At 42.8% G+C, this 26660-nt stretch overlaps 1 protein-coding gene across 2 annotated transcripts; it reads left to right on the top strand.

Moving 5' to 3' along the window:
- creb3l1 (cAMP responsive element binding protein 3-like 1) lies at positions 1 to 26660 on the top strand. Of its 2 annotated transcripts, XM_020053473.3 has the most exons (13): positions 287 to 371; positions 8616 to 8749; positions 11424 to 11628; positions 14441 to 14607; positions 15545 to 15629; positions 18759 to 18916; positions 19387 to 19536; positions 19736 to 19794; positions 20475 to 20543; positions 22688 to 22787; positions 23165 to 23294; positions 23855 to 24104; positions 24486 to 26660. In XM_020053473.3, exons 3-13 carry the CDS (start codon positions 11439 to 11441, stop codon positions 24520 to 24522), a joined length of 1395 nt encoding a protein of 464 aa, XP_019909032.1. In that variant the 5' UTR covers positions 287 to 371; positions 8616 to 8749; positions 11424 to 11438; the 3' UTR covers positions 24523 to 26660. The 2 variants fall into 2 exon arrangements, with proteins under 2 accessions (XP_010897703.1, XP_019909032.1); XM_010899401.4 differs by lacking the exon at positions 8616 to 8749 and having other exon boundaries at positions 1 to 371.

The raw sequence follows: 26660 nt of genomic DNA, 5'->3' as shown, positions 1-26660 counted from the left end.
GCTGGATGACACTGATTTGATTGAACTTGAGGAGCACACCTCGCATTATAGCGCATATGAAATCTAAAACTGTGCATTCATAAGCGCAACAACCTACTGAGTCGGGGGATGCATATCAACATTTTAGTTGTATAGGAGATCGCTCAAAGCAGAGTAGCCTAAAACAGCTGCTGCCACCGGTTTTTAACATTTTAAACAACTTAAATTTGTATTGATTTGTAGAAATCTACATTTTTTAATCAAAGAAGTGAATTATATTAATTGCACTTATGGACACCATTCTGGACAATTTCGCCCCGGAGAAACTTTTCCCCAGTGCCAACCTGTTGGACCTTGAAGATTTGAACGAAGGGGATTTTCTCAACAATGTGGTATGTGCTCATAGTTAATTGGTAATCTACAGAATTTGAGCAATATTTGTTTTCGCACAAATGTTAGTGCTTGACTGTGAACTGGAACTGCAAGGTGAATCGTGTGTCGCTGTTTTTTTTCTGATTTGTATTCATTATTAAGCTGTATACGCCTTCAGTGATGTATTTATTATGCCATAATAACCTTATATGATGGATAACGCTGTGTCTACAAGCGCACTTCAGATGTCCAATGCACGTCAGAGAACGGTTCCGGGTTCGTCACATGCATGTCTCAAACGATTACGAAAGATAAACAGCCGTCATTAATGCAACTGCTGTTTAATTTGCTCAGCTGTGTAATTCAGCAAATTCTCTTTCCCAATCCTGCCGGACCTGAAGTGGGCGTGTTAGGTGGAGTTGATCCTGCTCACGCATCCGGCTCCACCGCGTTTGTAAAGGCTGTTGTGACAGATGTGAAAAAGATCACACTTGAATGATGGTTCTCAGTGAATGGCTCCAAATCAAAAGCGTATTCTAATTATACTTACTTACCGCAGTTGGATAGCTGCAGACATTCAGCACATTTCTCGCATGAATAAAAATGTAAAGGATAAACAGACCTAATAATGTGTCTGCATAGAGATGACAGGGTGCAGAATTGTTACTAGGTTAGTGTGTGGAGAACTGGACTACCAGGGGGTTATTCGTGTGGTGAGCAATCTGGAAAGGATCCTATTAAGTTTTGTAGCAATGTTCCAAGATGACATTTTTTTTATTTTGAAGAGAATGCTGCTGGTTTCTATCTTTTCACTACTTCCCAATTGCCCAATGCCTAATCCAAACCCAAAACCTGTTGGACATATAGGGACGATTTTGCAGGAACAGATTAAGCCTTGGAATGAAAATCAATCTCAATGTAAAATCAAGCTCAAAGAAGTACATTGAGTTTGATTTTTCACAATCTGTGCCGGTGGAACTGACCCATAGAGGTATCATTAAAATGTTTCATTCAGGTGCATGGGAAATCATATGACATAAAGGCTATTCAAATTGAGCCAGTGCATCAGCTCAGCTGGTTGGGCACATAGGCCACTTGAGGATGGGGATTTGATACAGATTTATAATGGACCCAGATGTCCCTCCACATTCTCCCAGCTGTTGGGGGTGTGTTGAGCAGGCCTGGCCCTCTGCCCTCAATGGCTGGATTGGTTGTGGAGTCTTTCCTAAGGCCCAGGGACAGTGAGGAGAGGACTGATCTGTCTTTAGCACAAATCAATTCCACTGCCGCCTCAGTGCTGTGCGAGAGTGAATGAGAGTCTGTGTGTGTGTGTGTGTGACCCTCATCAGTCAGCCACTGCTTGCCCCTGCACAGCCCTCTGTTGAAGCCCCTTTTTGGGCCAGAGCAATGAGACCAGCCTGGGGCCCCTTCAGTGAAAGAACCCGTTTGTGTTCCATTCAGAAGAAGGCAGGTTGTAATTTCAAAACGACACACTGACAGCCTTCGGAGGGAGGGGTGGGGATAAGCAAGTAATAGGCAGTGTATGTTTTGCCAACTATTATGGGGGGGGGGGGGTGGTTAAATATATACTAGATGGGTCATTTAAGGATTTCAACTGTTTGGGTTTTCTGTGCACTACGTTTTTATTTATAGCTCGGATCTGGAATTCCGTGGCTGCTTTGGGGTTTTTCAATGCTGCCTTTGATGAACCTCTCTTACTAAGCACTTAAACACCGTTCATTTCAGGTAATTGCATGGGTGGGTTAACTAGATAAGCAGGCCATTGTGTAGCTGTTGAGATCAGAAAGTGTGGCCACAATGCCTACAGTATTATTTGTTCATTCGGCGCAGGATGCTTTCTTTGTATGAATGTATTCTATCATCCTGATTGGACTTTCAGAAATGTGCCCCAGGGGTCATTACTTAGGCAGGGATTACATACTTTCTTATGGGTTTTGCACATTACCTTTGTATCTGGCTGTTCTGGTAAATCTACTTTGTTTAAATGAAACCAGTTTCTGTCCCCTAATTCAGCAGTGTGCTGTCGTTGATTATGGATGCAGACTATTCATCCGGGTAGTTGTGCACATTTGAATTGCACCTGCATGTGCCTCATTGTAAGTCTGTGTTTGTCTGGAAGCAGGGTGATCCCAGCTGGAGGGTGACCGGCCAACACACCTGGGTCTCAGACAAGCCTGCGGCTGGTTCTGCTCACAGGTGATGGAGCACGACTGGGCATGCCAAAAAAACTCCAGCAAGTCAGGGCCTTGCAGTCAAGACACAGTAATTTCAGATGGGGAGTCAGAGCGGGGGATGGAAAGGAGCTGGTTCCACTTTATTTGGATAGTCTGCCGATGCTCTACAGATGGTCTTACTATCAACAAACCGACTGTTGATAAGCAACTGCCTGCTACAGTTACAATTAGTGTTACTGTTTGGTTTAGAATAAGGGGTAGGGATAATGTTTTGGGTAGGGTTGGGGTAATGGTTAGGTTTTGGGGTTGGATAGGGTTAAGGATAGGGTTATGGTAATGGCTGGTTGAAGTGTTACTGATTGTAGAGCATCTATGTGGATGGACTATCAAAAGAAAATTTTGCCAAGGACCTTCTAGCAGGGGGTAAAGAGACCAGCTAGCTACATTCCTTCCCACTACCGTCCTATGGACTCATTGCTCTGAGCTTTCTAGTGTTATTTTTGGACCAGGTCCAATACTGACAGTTATGAAAAAGTTAGGTAATACTTTAGAATTGATGCATGCATGCAAAAAATCCAGACAGATACTAGTCTACCAAAAATGGCTTGTGGTAAGCTTAGTTTTTTTTTACAATAGTGTACACTTTTGCTATATGGGTTCTGCTGCAGAATATCACAGACTGTTCCACTGTATTATATAATACAATAATTTATTTGTTACCAAGGTTATCCAATCTCCTCACATCTGATAAAAGCTGTAGAATAAAACCACTTTATTGTCAGTTCAAATATGGAGGTATGTTGCTTGGTTCTACTGGATTAGTCTGTGGTATGCTTTATTCTTCCTTATAGTGGCATTATGTATACATTTTGTATTGTAGTATCACAGTATGCCCATAATGACGATTGTCATCACTCAGAGATGAACATCTACTTCGAACAGTGGCAGATGTAATGTATCATATGTTTTTGCTAATTTGTAACATATCGTATGTTTTGCTTATTGTAAAATAATGGAAAATATTATCCTAAATGGAGTCTCAGACTGCCATATACTAACAACTACCCCTGAAACCAGGTTGAATTGGGGAAAGCAAAATCTATTTCCTGGTTGACAAAACTACAGTTCTCTGAATTTCTGTTCAAGTGAGAAAACAAGACTGAAAAGTGTGCCTATCATACCTCTAAAATCTAAAGCATATTTTGTTACAGCTATTGTAACTATTTGCAAGTTAGTTTTATAAAGGTTATTTGGTTCTTATTGTACATTTCTATATATAGAGAAACAAAATACCCACCGGATGTATGTTATTAAATGTACTTTACCCATAGCAGCGTTGGGTGGATTTGGTTTGAATAGGATGTTGGTGCTGCAATTTACTCAACTTCCACATGGAGAGTAAATTCTCCATGTGGACGTTTTTACGCCTTAGTTATGGTCTTAACCTATTGTGACCCTTGACTCCTAGTAGATCTTCATGGAAATTTCCTGTCAAGACTCTTCCAGCTAATATTCTGTGATTTTGCATTGGATTCATTGAAGATTCTAAGAGAGGCGTCCTGTCCCCCCTATAAGGATTTCTCTGTCTTTGTGGATTATGCCATTTGCAGGTGTGGGAAAAGTATCCAAATATCATACTTGAGTAAATGTAAACATGCCGTAAATGTGAAAACACTACTTGACTAAAGGTATTCTGTTAAGGAAAAGTATATACCTTTAGTGGCCTGGGGGGGTCCAGGGGTCTAAACTGCTGCCTCCAGGTGCTGTTTCAGCGTGGGTTTAGATCCAGCCCACTGCTGCTTCTTACAGTACCTCTCTCATTTATCTTTCCCAACAATCTAAAAAGCAGAAACAATACCTCAAATATGTATGTGTATGTGTATAAATATACATATACATATAAATATAAACTGGTTGATTTGAATCCTGAATGCTGATTAGTTGATAGCTGTGGAATATGGGTCTGTAAAACACAGATACGACATCACATACATTTTTACTGCTCTTTTGCGTTGGTTAACAGTTTGTGAGAGAAATAAGGCATCTCTGGGGTTTGTGATACATTGCCAATATACCACACCTAAGCGCCATGTTCAGGCACTCTGTGATGCGTCGTGTCTAAGAACAACTTTTAGCCGTGGTCAATTGGCCATATACCACACCACCTTGGGCCTTATTACTTACATATAAACATAAAATCACTTTATTAAATCAGAGAAATCATCAGAATCACAATACATACATATTGTGATTACATCGAAATGATGTCCCTGGCAGATCCCAGCCTGAACATACATCCTACTAAGGTGCATCTGCTGTCAAAGCCTCAATAAAGTGAAACGTGACACACTTAAATGTCATTAGAAAGGTTAAATGTTCAAGGTGCTATTATCAGTCCTTCAGCTGTGTTTCAGAGGTGAATAGCAAAGGTGTGGTAACTTCCAGTCAGTTATGGAGCACACACCCTGGTAATACGCTCTGACCTGTGATGGCTGCAGGCTCTGATCCATTTAGACAGCAACAATGCTATATGCTGTCCAACCAGTTAGTGTCTCTATATTCTCTTCTTTTTCTTTTTAATTAAACATAATGGCTATAAAATGTTTCTGGTGCTCTTTGTAAACCAAAGACAAATAAGATCATTTTTGGACCAGATATTAATTTTAAATAAATTAAATGATTGAGATTCTTCCAGTTTTTAATAATATATTGATTTAGACTTTTAATTTATAGAGCTTTCAGAAAATTTAACTGGACCTGGTTCTGCTGAGCCTATTGTATTTATATTATTTTTATTGGGCAGTCCTTGTGTACTCATTTGTGCATGACTGCTTCTTTCACTAATTTCCTTCTCACATCCTTGAAGGTATCACCATGTTTACCATCATGTAATAGGAGGACAGCTCATATTGTAGTTGGAGTACCAACCCATCCTCCCAGCTTCCAGAGTAATCCGGCCTCACATTGTATCAGTGTGTGGCAGGTTGTTCTCACAGGGGTGTGAAATACTATGTCACTGTGCCATTTCCAAAGGCCTTTCCTGCTAGCCTTTTAAAATAGTTGTTTGGCTTATCTATGGTCCAGTGACAAGAAGAAGTATATTTAATGATACGTGTTTGTTGTTGTATTTAGACTGGTGGGCAGTTTTCTCAGTCTGTAAATCAACCCTGTGTTGAAGTCTCTGGCAACCAGCTCTGTAAATGAAATGTCAGAAAAGAAGCCAGACTTAATCTGGAACACATTGTTAGGATGGAGCTTTCAGGGATAGATTTCAGGGAGAGGTTTGCTGGAACCACTGCAGGGACCGTGCTAGGCTTGTCTTTTAATATCTACCTGCATATCTATTTAGATCTTAATAAAGCAGTTGGACCGCATGGACCTGACAAAACCTGTCCAAAAGTCTACATTCCACAGTGGCCAAATTAAATGAACTAGCTGTAAGGTTGGTTCAGGTTTATGGCTTATGATGACAAGGATAAGGGAGGGTTGTTATTTCTTTGAAATGGTTGTCGTACGTATTTCAATGGCATCCAAACTTAAACGCTATGTTCTGGTTCCTTGACTGTTCACCTTGCCCCGCTGGTTCCCTCAGACCATTGTGGATCAGTGTTAACCTTTTCTGGAACAAGGCTTCCACATAAAGTCTCTATGGTTGATTCCAACAGTAACAACACTTGTTAGAAACTTTTTTTTACCCCAGACTATTTAGGAAAACGAATGGTATAGTGTAATATATATGAAGTATTAAGTGCACTACAGTGCATTATTAACTACAGGAAGCGCAATAGACAGTAATAATTTGTCATTGCTAAGTGTGGGAGTCAATGGGAAACGCAGAAACCAAATTACAGGCTCCAGTACCAAGCTGAAGACAGAAAATTGGGAACAAACAGTCAAAGAGCGGATGGTGACTTTTAGGTCGCAAGCAGGAGGCAATATTGAGAAGTGATTAAAATGGCTTCAGTTTCACAGCCCTCTCGGTTGGCCACCAACCCCACAGCAAAGTGAAACTCCAGACCCTCAGGACCCCGGGGCTTCAGAGAAAAGGTGTTCCCCTCAACAATCATCTTCTCTGGGCTGGCCTCTAATCTGTCGCAGATTCCAAATGGATCCAAAATGAACGCGTAAAAGGTCAGGAAAGCAGTCTGTGTGACAACACAGAAGCCTGTCTCCAGTGGTTGCGGTTTTCAAAACCCCTCTGCTCGCTAAAGAAAGCTTCTGCACTGGAATTAGTAAACCAGGCCTTTCCACTCAGGGAAAGTGGGGGATGGGAACTTCATAAGGCTATACTTTAGGGTGCACGCTCGCTGCTCACGCAGAGGGGAATTCAGGCCACGGTCTGCCGACAACTGTCTTAACCTCAACACTAGATGAATAAATTACGTTTTGCACTCCGAGGCCGCAGGAGTTGGGGATTGTCAAGTCTGATTGATTTTCGGAGTTTTTCGAAATGCCAGTCATCACAAGCATGTACAGTATGTCAAGCTACGCATTGTTCCTATTGAAGTGTTCCTATTGAAGTGGTCCGGTCTAACATATGCTGTGCGTAATACAATAATTACTAATACACATATCCTTTAGTCGAACATCATCGTAATTCTTATGTAAAAGTGCCACTTCCAAATGTCTTCTTTGCAGGACAGGGAGTGGGTTACACTCAGGAGATGTAGCTTAAATCCAAAAGGTCCCAGCACCTTTATCCTAGGGGCTGCAGGTGTTCGCTATTTAGAAGTATGCATGTAAGTTGTTAATGGAAAAGCATCAGACTCTTATCAGGATCACATTTGACAATCTGGTCCAATTTGAAAGCCTGTCAAGGGCTGTGGGATGTGACCAGACCCTTGTAGCCGCAGGTGTGTGTGTTTGGATGCGGCAGATCGTTTGCACTGAAGCGGCTTATAATGGAGGTCAGATTAGCTCAAGCTGTCAAGAAAACGTCATAGATCACAGCTGATATGATCGCATATTCCTTCTGCTTGGAATTCCCTCTTGTACTAGCTTGTAAAAACTGGACATAGTCCAGATCATAACACTCCTGTTGTCACATTTCCTCTTGATTTTCTGTTTTTAAAAGCATCCCTAATCATCATTTGTCGACCCCTGAACAAGTAATTTTTCTTATGAGAAGATAGATCTCTTCTTTTCCTTCTCAGGAATAAGGGCAAATATCCACAGAGTAGGTCCTTTTGAACTGCATAACAGTCATTCCTGCAGATCTGAGAGTCTAGCGGCTTTCTTGGCTGTGGTCCCTGGCCCTAACTGTTATTGGCCGATTTTATTTTTCCTTTTACAAACGCACATTTTCTCCCTCTGCTGAGCTGCTCCATGCGAACCTTGCACTCCAGTTTTCCCCCTGCAAGTGCCTGACTAATTTGCATGCTTCATTCTGATTGGTCACCAAGCTGAGGGATTTTTTTTTTTGAATCACCAAAAGGAATGCTGAGAAGCACATTGATATTACTATAAGCCGCTTGACTTCAGTGCATCATTCACTGTCTACGGCTGAAACACAGGCCTACTGTTATGCATTCTTTTCAGTGAATGTGATTCTGTCTGCCAGGAGGGCATTACTGGATCTTATTATGCCTAGCTAGAAATGCTAGCACATCCAATTTTACTTCACTGAAAAGAAGGCAAGCCTGCTTGTCTTATTTACTGTTTGTCAGAATGTCTAGAATGTTGCAGATAGATATGGCAACATTCCTCTTTTTCTGAAAAACCCTGAGGCCAGACAAAATGCAGTGCCATCACGATTTGCAATCACATTTAGATCTCTATTCCCAAGAAGCATTTTTGGTTTGCAAGTCTGTGACAACATAGGGTTCTTCAATATTTGGCAACTGTTGTCATAGTTTGTTTTAAAGGGCATGGCATATATGCACAGAAAACACGCTTTATTGACCAGGTACTGATGTACAGTGCTGGAAAGTTGAGTTGCTCTGGAGCATATTTGACCACTTCGGTTCCCTATAGTAGTTTTCAGGACATGCCCATCTCTCTCAGCAACAGAGTTTTTAATGAGAGGGCTTGCAAAATGACTAGCACCCAGCAGCCCCTCCCCCTCTACAGGACGTCCTGTTTGTCCAGACCCGAACCATCTGCCCCAGCTGGAGAGATGGGCCGACGAGGGCTGATGGAACATCTGGAGCAGCAGAACCTGTCTTTTCTCCACCCCCAGACAAAGACCATACAGCTCCCCCAAGGTGCTTAACTTTGTTTCTCTTCTATCCCCTTCTGACAGACCTCTGTAATTATTGTCTACCATCGCCACCGCTAAAATGACAGATGAGAGAAGAACTCAAGTGCCAAAACTATAATGAATTCTCATTACCTGTTTGCTGTTTAAAGAACAAGATTTCTCTGTCTCATTCTGAAAATCCAAATATTCCCTAAATCATTTTGCATTCAAGTGCTGTCCTGGTCGGACTTCAAAGCCGACTCTCTGGTCTAGCCACAACGTAATCACTATAGAGAAAATGTTGCGGGAGAGGCAACTCCCAAAAAGACTCTGATCCTGTCGGCTTTCCTGCTTACATTTCCAGTAGGTTTATGTGCAAACATTCGTCATAGTGACCCCACCAAAAGAAAAGTGTGAGGTTATTCTTTCCTCTTGTCCCAAATATGACCTGAATTCAGTACTCGAGTCTCTCTCAAAGCTTATGCAAGGGAGAAGGAGGCCCCTCTGTCTTCCTCTGAAAATTCCACATCTTGGCCTCTGGGATGCTGAGGAGAAGGACGTATGTGAAACTGTAGAGGGCTTGCATCAGCGCCGTCACCACCACTACCAATGGAAGCTGTCAGCAAAGGTTGCATCAGCGCCGTCACCACCACTACCAATGGAAGCTGAGCTAGAGTCCTTGGCTGTTCTTGGCTGGTCTACTTTAAGAGCATGCGATGAACAGATATTGTGTGCCTTAATGACGGAGTTCCTCATTTATGTCTATATTTGTTTCTTGTCAACCAGCTGGTTTTTGATGCTTTACTTTATAGTAATTCAGCTGACTTATCCAGAGCGGCCTGAATAAGTCACTGATTGCATACATTGAGTTGTTTCGTTTATGCTTTTGGCTTCCAGGCATTTTCAAATTGGAATTCTCTCCAAATCCAATATATCATGTTCATGGGAAATTCTGGGCGTGATCTAAGCGATTGATGCTATAGTCTCAACAACCCCAAACATTTACCTGTTTACCCTTTTCCAACCATCACAACGCCTAAGTGGATCTTGGCATTGGCAGCGAGACACCATATCACTCCGGTCTGGATTATCTCAGTCCACAAGCACATCCGCCACAAACGGTGCACAACAGGAACCTCCTGCTGTAGATGAAAGGGTCTGGGTGGGACTGTTTATCCTGGTGAGCACTCACCCGAAGTGGTTAGGGAGTCTGATGACGACAGACGGTGCTGCGTCAATAAGTTAGCTGGATCACACACTGCTCTTCTTATCAGTTTAATGGTGTCAGACATCCGGTTATGCTTTGTGGACATAGATAATGTAGGAGCAAACTTAGGAGAGTAAGCCTCTTTATATACTCATAAGCACTTGCTCTAAATCCTTGATGAGATCCTGGGAAGTTGGACAAATTAATTACTGAGTGCAATTTATTTACCGCTCCACCACCGAGATTATCCTAAATTATGACCAAAAAATTAAAAGCTCCCTAAAGATTTTTTCAATGTTATGCCTAAATGCTATCAGCCAATGTAGATGTTTTTTTTTCTCCAGGTGATGGCACTCCTTCTGAGAGGACAGACAGATGGCGAGGGCTTGGTCTGTACTGGTTCTCCTGTCATAAAATGCATAGTGTCTAGGCGTGTGACACGCCCAACCCATGGAGTGGAACGGGGTTGTCTTTTGGTGTGGTGGGCAGCCCTCAGGCATTCTGTTTGACAGCTGCATGGCTCTCATGCTCTGTCATACTAGAGCAAACAAACTGTCCCACAACTCAATGTACTGTGAACAGTTGCACCTGTCTTACGGTTTCACCTTTTTGATTAAAGATCAACGCAAGTATGTGTGTGTAATATTGATGTAATTGAAGATGTAGATGTTTTCAATTGACAGACCTCGCTCTGGGTTTTCAGCATGTCTCCACATGTCTTTGATGGCAATGTCCTTCAATAGAAATCCTGAAGCATTTCTGGCTCGGGATTCACTGATGCGGTCATTGGATTTACTATGCAGTAGCTGTCTATGGGGTTTATATTATTTAGCTGTAGTAAAAGGTATTTTAGATCCCCATAATGGTCCTAAAATTATTAGAGTTTTTTACATTTAATTTACTAAAAACAAATGTTTTATTTATTTTTATAAAAGCTGTAGCTATTTTAAACCCTATCTTGATTTCTCTTCTGTATGTTACGGTTCATATAGACTCTTTAAAACACAGCTTATACACATCTGGAAAAATGAGTGGAGCCTGATAGGCAGTTCTTTATTTTTTCTTTTATATGTTGCAGCCAGTCATGTTGGTCATTGAGCCTGACATCACAGGCTGTTAGTGGTGTGTGTTGTTGGGATTCATTAGGCATAGCTGGTTTGAGAGGAGGTGGAGTATAGTGAAAGTCAATGTAAACTGGTCTGTTACGTGGAATACCAAGCGCCAGACTGTGTCCCTAGGGGTTAATAGAGCTGTTCTGATTCTGCACATCAGCCGTGACTCACAGTCTGCCCGCTGTACTAAAGTAGTGGAAAAACTGAGCATACACTGATGGCCTAATGCATATAACCCACGGACTCCATGTGTGAAACGATATGACTCATTATTCCAAGAGCAGATGCACATTTTGTATATTTTAAGTATGGGATTTGATTACATGCTTTTCTAATTTGGCAGTCGGTTGGAAATGTTTGTTTGTGATTTTGTTTCACAGCACTTCTCGGAACAGATGGAGGACTTCTCCAACGAACTGTTCAGCAGCTTCTTCGATGACCACCTCCTGGCCGACAGGAACCCACTGCTGGACATGGAGATGGACCCTCCCAACCCTGACATCCAAATTGAACACAGCTACTCCCTGAGCGGTGACTCCGCGCCCCAGAGCCCCTCCATGTCAATCAAAATGGACGAGGAAGCAGGTCGGGAATGCTTTGTTTTCCCCTCTTTGTTCCTTGTTTATAATATATTTACATCTGCGTCATTCTGAAAAAGCCACTTCAGTTATTTTAGTAATACAGTATTTTGACCGCAAGAAATAAGAAACCGCGCAGTGCTCAATATTACCTCAGGACAAAACCAAGAGCACTCGCAACAGGACTGCTTAGGGTGCTTACAGTTTTTAGTTAGATTAAAAGCATAAGTCTTCCTGTGTTACTGAAAAATGCTACATCACGTCAGTTTCCTCCGATATCCGCGCTCTCCGCTTCTGCCCTATCTCCTGGCGATCCCGTGCCGCACAGAGAACCCATCCAAGGAGCTGAGCTCATACAGTGCACTCCCAGCCAAGCCCTGCCCACCCCGGAGAAATCAAGGAATCAAGTCAGGGGATTCCAGGCAGTCAGCCAACACACACACAGACACACAGACATGCGCTCTCTCTCTCCCTCTGTCGCTCTCACACTCACACTCACACACAACCACACAGACACACACCCACACACACACACACACTCTGACAAGCCATGTGGTTCCTGCTGTCCTTGCAATGACTCTTAAGACACAAATGTTTCTCTTTTTTTTTTTTTTTTTTCGGGGCCAAGGAGAGAAGGGCCGTAAAAGAGAGGATCCACATCCAGCTCAACGGACAGAGAGATGAAAACAAGCCCACAGGAAGGTTGGGGGGTTTGGTGGTTAAAAAGCGCATTGGCTCTCAAGGCGGGTTGCGTCACACCAAGTTTGACTTAGGGCTTGGGGTAGACTGAAAGCACGACCTTAGACTCAACAGGGTGTTAAACCACAGTCGACCACATGGAACATTAAACCGCTGGCCCCAAAAATGATACAGGGATCCCCAATAAAATGTGTGGAATCATGGACACGATCCACAATTGGATGGAATATGATGAAATATCAATGTGATCCTGGCCGCACACTCATTCTTTCCACTCAGTGTCAGTCTAGTGTGATCGTATCTTTGTGCGTGTGTGCTGGTCGATCGGTGCATTGCTCTCCAATTCCCAAATGTGTCGAATTTAGCTACCGAATTGAGCCCCCTCTCATTTGCCCCGAACACTGTAAAAAAAACCATTGTTAAAAAAAAGATTGGCTGTTAAACCGGGCTCTCCAGCTGCTTCACTGCTCCCCTCCGAGGTGCAATGTTTTGGAGATCAAACTGCCACCCCCCCTCTATTTGCCTGACTAATGAGCTCCCGGCCTCACTCTGAGACGCTGAGAGACGGGAGTACCACAAACTGTAGTGGCCTGCATGTAAACTTCAAAGGCGACCCCGATGCTCCCTCTGGACCCCCGACACACAACCTGATGGGTACATCCAGGCCCTTGCCTGTGATTCGAGATATCAAATTTAATATCTAATTTTGATGTTGTACATAAAGCCATCACTGTGTTCAGCTGGCCATTATTCATTTGGGATGACGTGCCATCCCATCCCATGACGTCCAATTTATTCCAGTTTATTCAGTGTATCAAGTTGCTTCACCGATGGACTGTACCCAGTGAAAAGCCAGGAATCTTAGATGCAGAATCCAAAGTTTGTTCTACTGTAACACGTCTTATGTTATTATGTAGGATAACAAGAATTGAGAAATAATATATATATTTTGGAAATTGTTTCATATGTTTTCTCAGAAGTACTAAAGCAACATTCTGTGATTGTGGAAATCAGAATCCGAAAGAGTTTTATTGCCAAGTAAGTTTCACAACAAACTAGGAATTTGATCTGGTCCGATTTTGTATAAAAGAAATTAACAAATAAGAATAGTGGACTGAGCATAAAAACAGTAGACTGAGCATTAATAAATTACTAAACATATACAAAAAAATTGTGGACTGGGCATAAAACAGTAGACTGAGCAATGTAATCCAGTTTGGAAATTATTATCTTTCAGTGCAATCTCTCTCAGGGCTTAGTTGTGGTCGATTTGTGGTGTACAAATGGTTAAGGCTCCTGACCATCCGCGCCGCCAAAATTCCTCCTGGGGCTGCGTCTAGTTGACTCCCTCCCGATGTGAGGATGTTGCAACCGTTTTCAATACAGCAGACTTTGCTGAGTGGATTGAAGATTTTGACGCCACTTTGGGTTTCCCCCGTGGGGTAAAGTCTGGACATAAAACCCCAGTAGGGAAGGGATTTACACCCTGCCCGTAATCAGGCTCCTACTGCTCGCTTTCCCCTCGTCGCCATGGGATGCTCGCCTGCACCCCAACCTGTCTTCTGTTAAGGAGGACAACTTGAAAGCCTGCCTACTACCTTTTTATAAGCCTGCTTAATGTTTTATCGATCCAATTGGGGTGCCAGCAAACAAATGAGGGGAAAAAGCAGGCTGCTAACGAGGACCCCTGCTTGAGAGTACTTTTGCTACTGACTTTGAAACTGCAGGATAGCCCCTGTTCAGTAAAGGCTTTGTACTCACTGCCCACCTTCTCACTGTATGCCATCTTCACTTAGATTATTGACAGAGGAGGAAACTCATTTTGGAGGCAGAGTCGTCTAGGTTTTAAGCTCTTCAGCTTTTCACAATCAGCTGCTCCCTTTAGCCCTGGGTTGTACCGGCAGTCCATTCTATAGATGTGCGTCACACCTGTGGCTTTCATGTACACCCGCGCAGTCGTGCTCACCTCTGGTGATATCCTTTCGAAAGACAGATGGGGCTTATTGGTTTGATCCAACGATCGTGTCATAATAATGACTGTTAAGACTGCCTGATGTGTAGACGTCCCTTGAGGACTACAAACTCACCAGTTTGCCTTGTCTTCATTTTCTTCTCCCCAGAGTTTGAAGGCATGTGGTCTTTCAGTCAGGACCTGACGGCCATCCTGGTGAAACAGGAGCCCGGCCAACAGGCAGAGACTTTCTCCACAGTGCCCTCCATGGGCAACTCCTCCCAGCCACTCAATCTCGCCCCTCCACCTCACAGGAACTCCTCATCCGAGGATACGGTGAGAAACTGCAGCCGAATCACTAAAAAGAGGGATGTGCAAGGGGGAAAAGGGATTTTTACATTCAACAGAGGGCCGCACATTCAATTTCTAATGTACGATTTGTTTGTAAAATCAATTTGCAGGCGAGAAAATGTGATTTACATATTCTTTCTACAAACTTTTAATCTAGTTTTACATGTTTAAGAGTGGATTCCCTTAGTCTGCCCACCCATAACCTAGAACATATCCTAATCCATTAACTAGGAAAAGGGGTTTCCCAGCCCATTTGGGAAGATTATGCCACTTTATAAGCTAACACTGATCCATTCTGGCTTTCTCCATTTGAAGGAGATCCACATCTGTGGAATTTAGAGTTGCGTCTTGCTGAGAGAACAGCTTAAAATCTCCTTTGCACAAAATCTAGGTCAGATTGTCATTAAGGAAAGGCAACAGAGGTTGAGAGTGGAGGTAAGAACCAATTCATTCAGTGCATCCATACAGGACCAGCCCTGTCACTCATTATGGTCCATTGGAGGAACTCATGGGTTTCCTGGTTTAGCTGTCAGATGTGAAGCCCAGACCAGCATTTACCAACTATCACTGGTCAGCAGATGGACAGCCTACCTAAATGATTATTAACAATGATTATTTTACCATGAACATCTTGAAGTGTTTGGATAGTTAGAGGGCTATGAAGAATTTAGGATTAAGGCCCAGTAATCCGATGTGTTACGCCATTAACAATACGTGTTATTTGATCACCTTCAAGTGTCTTGGCAACATGGCCACCAGTTGGACCCCATCCAAGAACCACTGGTGGAGATGGATTGTAACCTTTGTTTAGTTGTATAAATAGTTTTGAACTGTCTTCAGCTGTGTTTACCATCTGAAAAAGGTGGAATTGCTAGTTTACTATACAAATAATAGGCTGTTAATAATATTACTTGAATTCTAGGGCCCCAAGGAGTTGAACCTCAACCCTGTACCTGCAATCAAAGATGAACCCAGAGAAGTTAACAAGTGCCACAACATCCCTTCAGGTGAGATCCAACACAATAAGCAAGATAATATTAAAGCGATGAAAAACTATTCTATGGCTTTTCGGGGGATTTTAAGGCCACATCAAGATGTTAAGTTGCCATTGGCAGAATTTTTTTGGATGTCTCTGTTTCTTTTGAGACCCTTTCACGCTCAAAGAACCAGCTCTCATCTTAAAGGTTTTGTTCAGATGTCATATGTTGTTAGCTCTTGCTGGCTCGGCTCATAGCACCTTCTACAAGTATGTTATTTATACGGAGGTTTCGAAAACTTGACAAGAAGCGTGCGTCAACATGACTCACTCCAGTATATTCCTGTGACGATTCTTTCCAGCCATTGGCCTGCATGTTCAGCTCAGTTAGCCAGTCTGAGTTAAAGCGATTGTAAATAGCTGGTGTTGCTAGGAAGAACAGTTACTGCAAGCAAGCGAGTACACAAAAATGTTGCTTTTTATATCTAAATAGTTAGTTTCCTGATAGCCATATTTTTATGAAATCCTATTATTGAAGGCTCATTTCAGCTACTAAGTGTTTCCAATTATAAAGTGTTAGCTTGAATTTTTTTCTTAACTGTTGGCTTACACACGCAAGACTGGACAGTCTCTGTTCATTCATGTAGTTTTGTTTCTGTTGTAATTGCTAATGAAGCTTAACGAAAAGCCTGTTGACATGCAAAAGTTGAAAGTGTAGAACAGATCTCAATTTGAGCCACTTTCATTTAGCAGCTTAGAATGCTGGACCACCCTACGCTATAAGTCAGAAATATCCATTTGGAAATAACCAATGTTTAAAAAAGTCTCAGATGCGAATTTCCAGTTCATCGTACAACGGTATGTTTAAATTAAGATTTTATGTCTGTTGCTAGTATTTTTTATATAAATAATATGCTGTGTAGGATTCTGTTCCCTTGCCTTGTCTCTCCCTTTCTCAATAATGGGTATACTTTTAGTTTAGTACCCTGCTGCCTTTTCCGATATACCAAGATACTATCTGTTACTTCAAAGTTAGACTCAGCAAAATGACATTGCCTTGAGCAGTAACGCAGATGGAGAGAAGAGCCAGGTGTAACAGTATCACTCACATTGTCAGTCTGCGTCATGCTCCATGGTAACCATGGGACTGAAATCAGAGGCCAAGTAGTTTATCCCAGGTCAACGCTATTAGTTATTCTGAAAAAGTACCAACTATGCTGTTTAACTTTTCTGCATCTACGTCATTTTGCTGAGTCTACCTTAAAGTAAACATTAAGTAAGCATTTTCTATTTGGAGCACCAGATTATATCAGAAAAACGGAAGGAGTACCCTCTGCTACAGTGGTATGAAACTGAAGTCAAAGCTATAACTGACACGATACACCTGTTGAAAAGTAGCAGGACCAGTTCCAGCCCTAGACTGGAGCGGATTAACCCTCAAAGTTCCAACAGAGGTCAGTTTTGACCTCCAGTTCTCAAAAATGCCATAATTCCTTAAGCCTTTTATCTTCTGAAATTTTAGGACTTTGTCAGTCAGCTCATTACCCTCAAAAAAACCTGAATTCATAATGGTGTCTCATTATGAAGGAATAGCAAATACTTGTTCTTTTGAATACTAGCGGTGTGCGGCAAAGATGAAAATGAAAACATGGACACTAGTAAAGACGTTTGCAATAAAAGCCATATTTGGCACAGAAGTAGAAGTAGTATGTTGATAAGATATAGATATGGAGCCACTTGATGGGGAACGACTACCCTCAGCTACAGAGGGACTAAACCCTAGTTTACGGTTAAGAAGCAACTAGACTGGTTCAGCCCCAAGACTGCAAACAGATTAACTCTCAAAATTGACCTTAAGTTCTCAGAAATGTCTAAGTCTTTTTTTATCTTCGGAAAATGTTGTACTTTTGTAGGTCAGTGATTGAGTAACAAAAAAAAATCTTTCTCAATATGGAGGAATGAAACATTTTCTCTCTAAGAGAAGTTGACAAAAAATGGTTTGGGAAAAAAGTCCATCTTTGCTACAGAGGTAGCAGAGGTAGTATATTCACCCTGGAAATATGTAGACCTTGATCCGCCTCAAAAGTCTCACATTTCTAATGTGTTTATTTGTTAGCCCATAGCACAAACAGAAAATGTGATGGCACTACCAACCCAATAACTCCTGGCCTCTGTAGGTTGTACCAGTATGTCACATTAGCCCAATTACCAAATACCATCGCCCTTTTTGTATTACAATTGAAATGTGAACCATTTACTTGGTAAATACAGTAAACCTATTTGGTGGGAAGTCTTTTGGCACTATTAGTGGTCAAAAATGTGTTGCTGCTTTTAGAGAAGTAACCCAGTTAAAGAGACACTTTTACTGGTTCAGGGGTTATGGAGATGGCCTTCATGGTACAGAAGAATAACTCCACATAAGACTGAATCCCATCTGGTCGAACGTAAATCTTATTTTCAATCACCACAAGCCAACAGCAGCACATGTCCAGCCCAGCTTCACTTCGCCGAGTGCAGGCTGACCAGGGAACAATAACGTCTGCATTGTGTCTGCTTGTCCCTTCAACAAAGCCAATTTTTCCCCCCATTCTTCACCTATGTTTCCAGTAATATAAGAAATAAAAAAACCTGGGTCCTGTGTACTCTGGACTCACACCAAACTAAATGCGTGGGTCATACCAGCATGGGTCTAGCTTAAGGTTTTTAGGAGGTATGTTGGGGGAAATTCTGCCCGGCACAGATATTTTAAGAAAACACAGTCCTCGCTCCATCCCTGTCTGAGCTCCGATACTTTCACAGAGGCCTGCTGACAGGTGGATGGGAGGACAGGATCAAGCAATCATAACAGAAGCACTGGCTGCCTTTCTCCCCGGAATTAAGCTGTCTCGCTATTTTAACTGGCGCAGACCTAGAAGTCATTTGCCATTTTAATTATGGATATTTTGGCAAAAATGACAATGCTACGAGGTCTGGATTTGCCCCACTCCTTTCCACCGTTTAAATGAAACCAATGTATTTTAAGGCCGAAAAAACCACACGGCAGATGAAGTCAGACGTTTTGTCCCCTCAGTCTCATCACATGGTTGGACGGGCGAAGGCTTTGAGTGCATGGGTTGTATTACATGTGATGCATTTAATTGACACCCCGCACCATCCGCAGACGATCAGCTGCAACTCCCGCCCACCCCTCCCAGCAGCCACGGCAGTGACAGTGACGGGTCCCAGAGCCCCCACTCCATGCCACCTTCCAGCCCGGCCCGGCTACAGGCCCGCTCGTCCACCGCCATATCCTCCTCCCCCCTCCTCACCGCCCCACACGTAAGTATTGTGGAGTGGCAACCCTCCATGATATATGTATATACACACACACACACACACACACACACACACACACACACACATTTGTAAATACCAGAGAAGCTCTGTTAATGTTAATCCCGAGCCAGTTGATGTGTCTGAGTGATAGGGAGGCCTTTCCTGATGACTTCAGGCTGTGCTGTTGATGGGTCCCTTCCGGGGAAGGCTGTTCTTTGGCCCAGCGCCAAGCCTTTTCCGTCCTTAGACCCAGAGCCACCCACTACGCACTTGCAGAGCTGGGCTTCAGGCAACTCCAGCTGCTGGACAGATTAGGAGTTCATATTTACATCTTCTCACTGACCCGGGCAAACCTAGTCGAGTTCTTTGCTGTGGTCCCTGTATTCAGATATGATAGGCATTACACACAGTACCACCAAAGACCAAATTCAGAACCCAAGGATAACCAACTCCTAACATTTGATTCTTCCCAGAAGCTGCAGGGCACCTCAGGGCCCCTGATGCTGACAGAGGAGGAGAAGCGCACCCTGATCGCTGAGGGTTATCCTGTGCCCAACAAGCTGCCCCTCACCAAAACTGAGGAGAAGGCACTGAAGAGGGTGCGCAGGAAAATCAAAAATAAGGTAGCCACAGGCTTACATCCGGGAAATGGAAATTCAGTCAGGGAAAAAAAACTGTTTTGCTCCTGGAAAATGTGGAAACCCAAACCGCTGCTATTTTTCTACTTTATAACCCCAACGTTGTTTCCAGGCACTATTAAGAATGTAAATAATGTATTTTTATTATATTACCTTTCATTGATTTGGGGATGCCTCTCTTTAGATATCAGCCCAGGAGAGTCGCAGGAAAAAGAAGGAGTACGTGGAGTGCCTGGAGAAAAAGTAAGCAGGACACTCTCCCGTTTCCTGTCTGCCAACTTTTTTCCCTTCCTCCCTCTTCTTCATTCCTGTTCTCCACTTCTTTTATTTCTCCACTCATTGTTTGATTGTTCCTAGGCTAATGCCAATGGCATTTGTCCAGATTGCGGTCATCTGAGTCACACACAATCACTTAATCCACTCCAGCATGGGCTTTGAGAGAGCAACTGTTCTTTATACCAGGAAAATCTCTCTCAGACTTTCCATGGTCATTGTTGCTTTGCTAGCTAATGTGTAAGACCTAAGTACCTTGTACATGGGTACTTTAACTGTAGCATCAACAGTATCTCTTTGGGGGTCGCAGGCTTTAGTTAGCATCCAGTTTTCAATCACTGTAGCTACGATTGCTCATTCCCTCTGTTATGTTCAATTATGTCAATTCAAAATGGTGGCCAAATTCCTCTCGCTTGGAAAGCATTTACCCAATACAGCTCAGTTGGTAGTGCATTGCGGTTACAATGCCAGGTTTGTGGGTTCAGTACACACAGGGGGCCAGTAAGAAAAAAAAAGTAAACACAAATGTACGCACTAGCTACTGTAAGTTTCTCAGGAAAATACTTTCTTCAGAATGACTTTAATGTCAATGTCTCCTTGTTCTGTGGGATCACATATGTATTTAGATTGACTGGATGTGTCTCTCACAGGGTGGAGAACTACACATCTGAAAACACTGACCTGTGGAAGAAGGTGGAAACCCTGGAGAACGCTAATAGGTGAGACTTGAGGGGCAGACTTTAGTGGCACACAATTGAATGCGTGAACACAGTTCAAGTGATGCTAGACAGGCAGTACAAGATCCATGCAAGCCTTGGATAACTTATCCTCATGAAGCCTCTCAAAGGTACCTTGTGGGGTATCTGTGACTCAGCAGTGTCTTAAGACGGTCTTCAATGGGTGGGGGAACTTTCACAGTGTCAACCGAATGTGCAAGTGCAAGTTATTGGGCACAATAACAGGGATTGCAGACTACACAGACTCTACCATACTGTGGCAGCCTCTAATTTACAATAGGCACTTAAACTTGCTTGGATGAAAGTAACAGCAGGACGTTATAGCTCCCCCTAATTACAGCACAAAGTGAAGCGTCTCCAAGAAGTGCCCGCTCCAATCTGCCTCATAATAATTGGAGGCCCGAGAAAAAGAACCGCAGGCCTCCTACGACGATAGATTCCTCTGACTCAGCTCCTAGCAGGCAGTCCAAATAGAACACACAGGAGCCAGCTAGCGACAACGTGTGGGGGCGCTCGTTCCAACCGCACGCGCCTCGCCTTGGCCGGCAGATCGGGGACGGAATGGGCTTATCTGTCAATGCAAGATGGCAGCGTAACAAGCAATCTGTTTTCTTTGTGCACTGCATTTAAAAATGTAAAAATGCAAAATCACTTTTACTAGTGATTTTGGCATACAGTTAGCTGAATGCTAGGTGCTTGCTGTACTTGATATTGTAACAGCTGAAAAGGTTCCGTTCACAAAGAGGGCCAAGGCAGCTCTTAAGAATTTGAAGGAGTCGCAGAATAACTCATGCAGATGTTTCCCAATGTATTGACATGTTTTTTTTACACCGCCTATTTCAGTCCCTCAGGAGCAATATAAGATTCATAGATCACAACTGTCCAAGCCCTGACCAACAATGATTCAATTAAAACATGATAAAGACACTCTGCAAAATGAGGCATTAATGCTGAGTTTCCACTGAGTTTCCATCAGTTTTATTGCGTTAGGTTTGACTTAGCGAGTGAAAAATCACCTTCATATCCAAATGGACCATTGCATCAAGCTCTTCTTCTGTAACAATATAGTGTATTTTCAACATTTGGTATTAACCACAGCCACTTTGTTATTGTATATCTGGGGTATCCCAATATAAATTTAGTATAGCTGTTTGCATGTGTTTGTAACAGTTTTGGTTATGGCAAATTGTTTCATGGTGTTTGGGCTATGTGCAGTCTACCATTGGCAATGGCTTTTTTACCACTGGCGGACAGCATGCTCCATCTTGTGGTGTAAAATGTGAAATGTCACCTGGTTTCATTTTGTAATACAGCACGATGGAACCCCGACTGTTCCCCAAAGCGCATTTAATATCTATATGTTTCCATTAAGGATGTAGAACACAACATTTAAAGTAAACATGCACATTTGACTGTCCCCAATGACCTTGTCAGCTGGGTCGCTTCTATCTACTGTGTCTGCATGCATGTGTGTCTGCATGCATGTGTGTCTGCATGCATGCGTGCGCAATGTATGGATGAGGTTATGTCCAAGTGGGCGTCTGCATTGCGTGTGGTTTAGAATATCTTTCTTTTTGGGCAAAGCTTGTACTTTGCGGTGTGAGGGAGTTTACTGTGAGAGCGTGGTTCACACAGTGAAAATACAGCCGTCTTATATAACGTCCTGCTCTGATTCCTCAGTGTGTTATCCTCACATGATCTCTAGTCTCAAAGATTAACTTCTATGCACTGGATGCTCCGAAGAGCTGGCCAGTAAATCTAGTTTTTGTTATTGTTTGTTTTACGTTCAATCTTAGTTGACTTTGTACTTCCACTAAAGTCATGAAAATGGACAGATGGAGAGGATTTATATTTATTTTTTTTGTGGGGGGGGGGCTTTTCTGGAAAAGGAATCAAAAAAACGTGTCAGGCGTCTACATGTTTGTGTGTCTACCCAATGAGCAGTTAGCCTTGTGTTACCCAACAGCTGGAAAGAAGCTGGTTGGTTGTAATGGCTGACAGTAAAAAGTCTACTCTCCAGGAGCAGATGTTTTAAAACATTCACGAGGACTCGTATTGTAGATTCTGTAAACGAATACGGTTGCATCTGAAGTCTCAAACATGCAATTTCTTCCTTCTTTTTCTAGAACACTACTCCAGCAGCTCCAGAAACTTCAGGCCTTGGTCACAGGAAAGGTGCCTCAATCCTGCAAGATGGCCTCTACCCAAACAGGAACATGCCTTATGGTACATCTCATGTTGATTATTTGCATACATCTTTCCCTACATGCGCTACCATTCTCCCTCACCTGAACAGTCCCATATAAAAGTACAGGATTTTCTATGCTTAAGATGCTGTGCGTTTAGTATAACGTGGGTGACGTGATCATGCCTGTCCGAAATGGAAAATGGCTATTTGGTTTGTGAAGACTCACTGCAATGGACAGGGACACTCGCATATGGCCTGCCCCACACAGCACATTGGACAATCCCCATCAACTTAAACCAGCAAAAAGAAAACCGCCCTTCTCAGTTGGAGAACAGAACCTCACTAGCACACTGTGCTCCTGTTGCTCACGTTGACCATGTGCTTTTGCTGACGGCTTCTGGTTCCCTCCCGCCAGGTGGTGGCGCTGTGCTTTTTCCTGGTGTTGGGCTCCCTTGTGCCTTGTCTGCCTGAGTTCTCCTCCCTGTCCAATACTGTGAAGTCATCCTCGCCCCTCCCCTCGGCTGATGTCTACACTGCCAGCCAGGGTATGTCCCCTACCCCCTCGTGGTGTAGTCTAGTATCTACAGCATGAGACACACAAACCCTTTACTTGGTTGTCCCCGTTTATAATATCATCGGTCATACGCTGCTAGCCTGTCACCATTTCTGTGAATACATGTAAGGGTGAAACATCCTTTATTTGTCAGTGCGGCAGTGCACATGGCTTAAGATACTGTAGTATTTCAGAAGCAACAGACACTCAGGCAAGTGCACTAGCCACTGTTACAATATTCACCCTAATGATCACAAAATGTAAATCCCACACACGTCTACTGGGTCCTCAGATTGGTTATTGAGGGCTGGGTTGCCTTAATAACTTGAGGTCAACCTGACACAGGAAGCTTTAATGAATTGTTCTCCCCAGAGATTTCGCACAATCCCTACACTACTGCTGAATGAAGATGACTGTCCTGCTCCACAACCCTCTCGCCATTTAAATGAAATTAGTTTTTCCTTTCTCTAAATATAGGAACGGTTTTGTGTTCCTTCATAGTGACTGTGAAGTCATGGCAGTGATCAACCTGCTTTATCTGTCTCTGTCTAGTCCGCTCCCGTAGCTTACTCTTCTTCGACGAGAGCTCCCCGTTGGAGGACAGTCACGGGGGCTTCCTGAAGATGGAGGGGGACGGCTGGGAGGGGGCGCCCCTGGACTACACCGAGGACCGGTCGGCACGTGACAGCGATGGGGGCGAGCATGAGACTACAAAGTACCTCAGCCAGGCTCACTCCGACTCGGTGGACTACAACAGGACAGGCGCCCAGTTCCTCCAAGAAGAGCCGCAATACCACAAGAGGTGGGCTGAGGGCCAGACAGTTAGGACTGAGATCTTTACTAACGAAAGGATTCTCACAAGTTGGTCTTCAGAATCGGGTCTCCCAAATAACAGGACATTTTGCCAACAGCTATTAGCAACGTTTCATTTTACTCTGTGTTTGCATTAAAACCAGTATCTTCGTGCTTAACGAAGGTGCTCCCAGAGATCGGGTATTCCCGAGCCAAGGCCTCTCAATGGAAATTACCTGTTTTTAGGGAGACCCCTTCAGAACCCAGGACTCACAATTTTATCCCTATATGTATTCATACAACAATAAGAATAATGCATTTTAGTGAGACTAAGTAGCCAGAGTTTTCCCTGTATGCTGTGAGATTCATGGATTATTTCACTCCTCCACAGAGAGCCAAACCCAGAAGGAGGAGCGGAGTACTTGTAACATTTAGGGGCAGGGCTGCCAAAAACATGCAGCTCACCAGACTTACCCATGTGGGTGTGTAGTGGGACTACAGTGCCCTCTAGTGTGCCCACCCCTCAAACCTGCCTTTTCCCTGATCTCCCTGACCTCCTCGCTCCCCAGCCTGTCTGTTCCAACTTCTCCCAGTGAGTCCCACACAATGAAGAGGGAATTTGGAGAAGGAAAAGGGAAAAATGACAGGCAACTCCAATCAACGCCCCACAGCAGCTTTTTCATCTTTGAATCCTGTCCGAGCTAGAAGCAGGAAGCTTGATTTTAACGTCTTGTTGAAACCTTTCTGTGCTGTGTTTCTGCCTGGGCTTTCAAGTGGGTGAGTGTGGGTGCAATGTTTCTGTGCAGATTCTACAACAACGTTGCTTTTTCAAGGACTACTAAACCGTACCAAACAGGGTGGGTACGGAGTATCCATAACCAATCAGACAGGGGTTAAAGGGACAGAAATATTTTCACAAATAAAAACAAATCCATGCAAGTTTTCATAATTTTTCGTTGACATGTTAAAGAAATTCCCTCTTCTTCCTAATTGACAAATAATTACTTCCCTTCAGTACCTTTCACCCAGGAGATGGTAATGCACTCAATTACTTGTTAGAATTATATACATTATACATTTGATGGCATTTCTTTTAGATTTTGCAACTTTTCTGCCCCATAATGTTTAATTCAGTACAGTACATATATACATTGCACTTTTTTTGGCTTCTGGAAGACATTGCAAGCTTATAGGTGAATATGTGCCCAACTCTTTCAGTTTGTGTATTCTTAGATCATCCACATGGGGTTATTTGTTTTTATTTTACTCTGTATCTTAAAGCCCATAAAGATATTTTTATGGAATCTAAATCATATGTAATATATATATATGTATATGTATTCTTGGCATCAAAAAAGAGCATATTTATTTTATGCAAAAAAATATTGTGAACGTTTCTTTTTATGAATATCAATTATGTCATGTTTACATGATCTTGTTGTCTTAACTGTTACACAGTTTGTCTTTTTTGTATTTATTTCTGTATCAAGAAAGTTTTGTGTGTGTATATATAGAAAAAAGTTAAGTGTACAATGCTCTTTCACCGGAGCAAGAAAAAGCAAAAAGGCTAATCTTTAACAAAATTGTAGTCCATACACTACCACCACAATTCATTTTTTCCACAACAAATGAATACCATAATCATGCCAAACCATCACCTAGGCACAATGTCATTATGAATGTGAAAATAGAGTATATTTTTTAATTGAATATCAAACTTCTGAATCCACTGGAAAAAAGATAATCACATCACAATTTAGTCATGCCCAAAGAACAGGCTAATCTTAAAGAGTGCAGTTCTGCAGATGATGCTTAGTAAAAGTGAGTCGCACCTGCAAGAAATTAATGATGGCTTTTAATGCATCGTTGTTGTTTGCCAAAAAACATGTTAGATTGAAGTGGAGATGCCGGGTGTTTCCGCCTCTTCCCTCTGTGTGGTTTGAGGGCGGGAGATAGAGGAGTGTGTGAAGGGCTGCTCACTGACCCCGAGTCAGAGTGAGCAATGTTGGGTAGGAGGATGTGAGTAGACAGCCTGGGCTCTGTTGAGTAGGCGTACAGCATCTGGGTCAGCCATTGGCTTTCGAGTCCTACCTTAACACCCAGTCTTTTGATCTTTATAGATTCATCATTGACAACTGTGGCTTCTCTTTGAGTAATCAAGTCAGGCTAGACTGAGAGTACAGGAATATGACTGTGGTTTACTTTCGATGTGTCATTAGGTTTGTATTATTCATTTTCTGTCAAATGGTTCATAAAAATCACTACCACTACCGTTATTCATTAGATTAATACAATTGATCCGTAGATTTTTAATTTTTTTATTCCTAGTTGTCATCTGCCGTATCTTAGTGCACATGAACTGACCGCGAAGTCGGTTAACTGAGTACACTGATAATGTGTGTATATTGAAATTGCTTCCTGTGAAGGTATTGTTTGTGTATGTTTGTCCTGGTTTTATTATTAGCTGTGAAACTAAGATTCAATCAGAAGCTAACCGGCTCTCACCCAAATGCCTTCACACTTACTGATAAAATGGTCACTTAGTTGTCTGCCCCCCCCCCCCCCC

This window comes from Esox lucius, chromosome 2 (assembly GCF_011004845.1).
Source record: "Esox lucius isolate fEsoLuc1 chromosome 2, fEsoLuc1.pri, whole genome shotgun sequence".
In the NCBI taxonomy this organism is placed as follows: Eukaryota; Metazoa; Chordata; class Actinopteri; order Esociformes; family Esocidae; genus Esox; species Esox lucius.
This window is presented reverse-complemented; position numbering and strand designations above follow the sequence as displayed.

Coding starts and splice junctions, on each gene's coding strand:
- creb3l1 (XM_010899401.4), top strand. CDS start 270: ATGGACACCATTCTGGACAATTTCGCCCCGGAGAAACTTTTCCCCAGT. Junction 19,795..20,474: donor GTGGAGTGCCTGGAGAAAAA/GTAAGCAGGACA, acceptor TGTCTCTCACAG/GGTGGAGAACTACACATCTG. Junction 24,105..24,485: donor GAGCCGCAATACCACAAGAG/GTGGGCTGAGGG, acceptor ACTCCTCCACAG/AGAGCCAAACCCAGAAGGAG.